Source organism: Montipora foliosa, chromosome 12 (assembly GCF_036669935.1).
Source record: "Montipora foliosa isolate CH-2021 chromosome 12, ASM3666993v2, whole genome shotgun sequence".
Lineage (NCBI taxonomy): Eukaryota > Metazoa > Cnidaria > Anthozoa > Scleractinia > Acroporidae > Montipora > Montipora foliosa.
Window position 1 is genome coordinate 38,453,442 of NC_090880.1, and position 5,000 is coordinate 38,458,441.

A 5,000-nucleotide genomic window follows, 5' to 3' on the forward strand; every position below is an offset into this window, starting at 1 on the left:
TGTCAAATCAGGCACATCTCATAATTAACTCAAAATACAGAGCTACAGATTATATCATTTTTGTTCTTGAACAACTCAGAGAAATTTTCAATTCGGATCTAACTATGATGCCTCCATTTTGAATTAAAAAGAGTGTTCTGATTACTTGCGTAATACGCGTTTCTACAAAAAAACTAAGACATAAAATACTTAATTTCATGATATAGCTCAACCCTTTCTGTTTTATTTTACAGCTGAATCAACACGGTGTGTAGTTTAAAGTTTTCAGCGGCTGACACCCCGGTGTTTTACACTTATGAGGCAATTTATCGGAACCGAAAGCATTAGCTGTAAATTAGAAAAACTTGTTTAGTGTGAATCTTACAAGTCATAATTTTACTTAAGCCGAGATAGTCTTAGGCATGCTGGTCTAGTCGAAACTTTTCCTTAGTATTTTGTCGCCAAACAATCTATAGGTCTAGATAATTATAAGCTGTGACGCTAAACGACAGTTATACTACGTTCAATCAGTCTAAATAAGTGAACTTCATAACTTTATATGAAGATCATGAATGTTTAGGGCCCAGGTCAAAGGTCGAACTTCACATGGGACAAACTAAATGAACGACTCGATCCAAACGGATAAACTTCGACATTGGGTTAAAACTTCAAACTTAATTCGAAATTAGATCGACCATCACGTTCTATCTGTCTGCTTCGGACAAACTTTGAGCTTATCATAAACTTAATGCGCTCAGTTAAAGGTCGTCTCAAGAGAAGTTTGACGTTCCGACCCTGAGGCCCGTTTCTTAAAGGTCCCGAAAAGGTTTCGCACCCGGAAAGCCGTAGCATATTTTTACTGAGAACAGAGATTGGTAACGGAAGTGGAAAAATACTACAATCTCGGTCATAAATAGTTGTAACACTTCGCTTGAACAGCAAGTGAAGCGCATCAAGGCTGTTAATAACGTAGCCCTCCTCCTCCCTCCAATCAATGTTGCATTTACCGGTTGGTTTTTGCACTCCAACCCATAAACATCAACATTCACGTGGGAGAGGAGGCAAATTGCCCTCTGTGTTACAACATTTGTGACCGAGACTGTGGCTGTTTATAATCTGTTGACTGACCGGCAACATCCTCGACCGGCAAGAAAATAGTAATTCCTTTATAAAAGAAAGCTGAATTGTGATAATCCAGACTTCGAGTCAAGACATCGGCTTTTCTCCCTTTAATTTTTCATTTGCTTTTACCTAAAATACGGGTGGCACACCCCTCCCCTCCTTGGGCTCCTCCATTAGATCCGCCACTGGTTTGTCGTAGGGTTGTCCTCAGACTAGCAATCGCCATATTTGAGAACTATCATCTAGATGGACTACCAAATTTTCAAACGTTAGAGAAATACGAGCTAAAAATAGCCCTGACAAGTCACGTGACAATACTATGAGCCCAGAAAATCTCTATGGTTGCCGAACCCCTTGCTCATAATGATATCTCAAGATAACAAGGCGTTTTAATTTAACGCTGAGAAATTAGACCACCCATTTACTTATTTTCATGAAAATTATAAAAGCTAGGTCCCAGTCAGTCTTGAGATAAGGTGCAGTGTGAATTTTGTATTGAATGGGAAGGTTGAGAATGATACATTGCGTTGCTCATTACAGGGCGATTTCAAACATTTTCGAAATTCACCTTAATCGCTAGATAATTTCGTTAGGTTGAATGATGAGGAGTATAAGAGCACAGTGAGAAAATTCAACTGGACAAGCAATAGGAACAAATGTTATGTGAAAGTCAAAGTCTCTGGAAGAAGATCAGTCTTTAAAGCAGAGAGTTACAAAGCGAACAAAAAGGATCTCTATGGATACAGTACTGACATTACAAGACGAACATCTGATAATCCTTCAGCATCAGCCACTTGCCTTGAGTACAGGTGTAGTGAATTGGTAAACGGAACTTTCTCTGAAAATACATATATCGTAATAAGGCCAATTTTAGGAAACTGCAAATTCGTGAATACAGGAAATGTTTTCGACTTTTATCAAAACCAGTGTCCATATTCTTTGCCACCTCAGCAAGGGCTAAATCGTTCCATATGCGATGTTCCACTGCCGTCTCCCTACCCCCCGGCGGTTCCTGGGTGGTATAACAGACCGTATTATCCGTGGGCAAGCACAGAGAGCGACTGTAGGACGGGAGATCCAACATGGAGGTTTCTGTTTTCAGGTATGATGTTCTCCGAAGGCTATGCATTGCATTATAACTGTACTTAAATGGAACAAATGGGTCAACTAAAAACAGGGTCTGTACTCTTGTTTTAGTCTTTTTGACTTTTCAACAACATTCTAGGGCACAATTAATATGTTTCAAGGATTTCAAAACCATATCATTGGAATTTAACTCTAGATTTCAGGGAATCTTAACCAATTGTTTTCAATCCGCGACTAATTCATTCACTTCGCGAGCAACTGTTCCGAACATTTTTTACAGGGATAGTGGCCCTAGGTAAAAAGCAATTACGACTGTGAAATGTACTCATTGCTAGCGAGGAATTATTAACTTGTTTGTATTTATTTCTTTTCTCTGGTTTTCTTATTTTATTTTTTAATCTACGACTGACTCACTTTAACGAGAAAGAGGTCGACGATGCAGTGGAAGGAAACTTTTCTTAAGGGTCTTGTTAGGGTGTTGAAATCTCAGTCAGCGTCAGAGAGATTGTCGGCGATTTATCAACTATCAGTTAAAATTTCAGCCTATTTCTTAGCTAACAGTTAAGTTTGCAGATCTTAGATCCCTGGTATCAGATGAAAACGCGTCATTTCGCAGCTAACAGTTAAAATTTTTACCAAAATGTCATCTGTCAGTTATCTCCAACTGGCTCTAACATACTGTGTATGATGTAACGTCAATGATTTATGATCTCATACACTTCTTCCTCCTGCCTGTTGTAATTCTAGAAACCTCCGGATAGCGATCATATTCACAGCACATATAGCCGTGGTGAATGTTCTTCGCTGTAACTAGGTAATAAAACAACTTAGCTTTTTGTGAAACTTGAGGGTAATAACGTACGGTGAATTACCCGCTTTAGACTGGACACTTAGTTGTCGACAATTCTAAGCGGAACTGACGTTTAGGCTTTCGTCAGAGCAAAGCATATAACCACGTATATAACTTACGAATTTATATACAAGTAAATATAAGCTAGAACCTCAAACTGTCGGATTTCAATAATTAATATGGTGATCAAAATTCTGGAGAATACCAAATTCACTTCCGTCCATTTCATGAGAATAGGGACCTTCAGCATACACGGCGGCGGCAGCAGGGACGATGTCTGTTAGAAAGTGTGTTTATATTTTACTTTTGAATTTCAAATTGGCATATATAGACCTATTTAGGGTGTTTGTCGTATTGAAACTTGGCCCTGTTGAATATGCTACGAATGCTTTAAGTTTCAAATAGAAAAACAAAAAAAAGTCCTACTTGGTCCCGTTGTCGAAAAACTTGGACATTGGTCATTTCACGTTGTTGATTTGCAGAAAGAAGAAATGTACCAGGAATTATAACGCACGTGCACAGTTATTATTCTGGGCCCGGTTGTTCGAAAGCCGATTAACGTAATCCAGGATTAGCGTAAATTTTACGCTTCAACTTTTTGGTGAAATTTCTTTTGCTTATTTTTTATTATTATTTTTTTTTTTTAAGATTGATTCCTTCTAATGTAAAGTTTTGCCGAATATCAGCGTTGGACAACACTTGGGAGTAAAGAAATAAACTCCTTGGTTAATTTTTAATCTGGGATTAGCGTTAATCGGCTTTTGAACAACCGGGCCCTGCTCATTAAACCTTTTGTTTGGTGACGTTCTAGTTGCCGTCGTCGTAGTGTTTTGCGTAAGGTCCCTATCAATTATCCGGATGACGAACCCGAACAAATTCAGGAAACTAGACGAATTTTTTTCACCCCAATTGTTTTCCAATTTAGAGTGCACCATGCGCAATTTGGTATTTTTTAATAGGATAATATGAATTTTGTTTCCTGATTGACCTACGGCATCGCTACATGAGTTGATTAATGCCATTGTCTCTTGTAAACACTGAGTTTGATTTGTAGTTATATAATGAGGCATTTAACTTGCGAATTCACGTGAGCGCTTAATTTTACATTGCTTTATAGTTTCATTGCTACAATGAAAGCCTCACTGCATGTGTAACAGACGTGTAAAAGAATAAATGCTTCTGTATAAACTTATGATTTTACATTCTGTGTCATGAATAAAATGGCTACTTAACAGAAACTTAATTGGAGTAGTGGTTATGAATCATCATTAAAACATGATAACCATTACGTTGACTGATCTAACGAACTTAACAAATCGAAAGACAGCGAAGGGCTTGAGAAGAATTATGAGAAGCAGTAGGTTGAGATTGGAATTTGCCCTTTTCAGCGGAATGTGCCCTTGAGGCTGCTGCCACGGCTACTTTGGCCGTGAGGGACTAAGCTGAGAAATGCATTTTTCCCGCCAAAACCCTGGCACGTGTGTCTTTATTTTTTTAATAGACGATGTGACGCCTGGAAAAGGTAAATATTGACTCTGCACGCTACCTGCCTGCTACGTCACTTTCACTTCCCCCCTCCGTCACTATGCTTTAAAGTGCATATGACCCGAAAAATAAGTCATTTCAAAAATACGCTCATTTAAAAGGCTTTTCAAAGTAGAGTAAAATGGCGTTTTTCTTTTTGTGATATCTTATTTGGTTCCAGAGATATTCAAGTTTTCCAGTTATGCAGTTGTGCAAGTGCAGTGGTGAGACACAAAATTAAGAATATCTCCGCCAATAATGAAGCAATGCTATTGAAACTTGACAGAGATGTTGCACCCTACGAAATATACAAGTATACCAGTAGACTGCGGATCCACTCGGCTATCGCCTCGTGGATCCACAGCTACTTTGACAATGTTATGACAAAATTCATAATCAATAACAGGACAGACGAAAATGATGAAAAACTGACGTCAAT

General features: G+C 38.4%; 1 protein-coding gene across 1 annotated transcript in view; it reads left to right on the forward strand.

Moving 5' to 3' along the window:
* The window catches only part of LOC137981158 (cartilage intermediate layer protein 1-like), a 20,675-nt gene extending 16,410 nt beyond the window's left edge, over positions 1-4,265 (forward strand). Inside the window, exon 4 of the mRNA XM_068828499.1 lies at positions 1,695-4,265. Coding sequence (XP_068684600.1) covers positions 1,695-2,250 — 556 coding nt within the window. The 3' untranslated portion in view covers positions 2,251-4,265. The remainder of the gene's footprint in view (positions 1-1,694) is intronic.
* Positions 4,266-5,000: the final 735 nt, after the last annotated feature.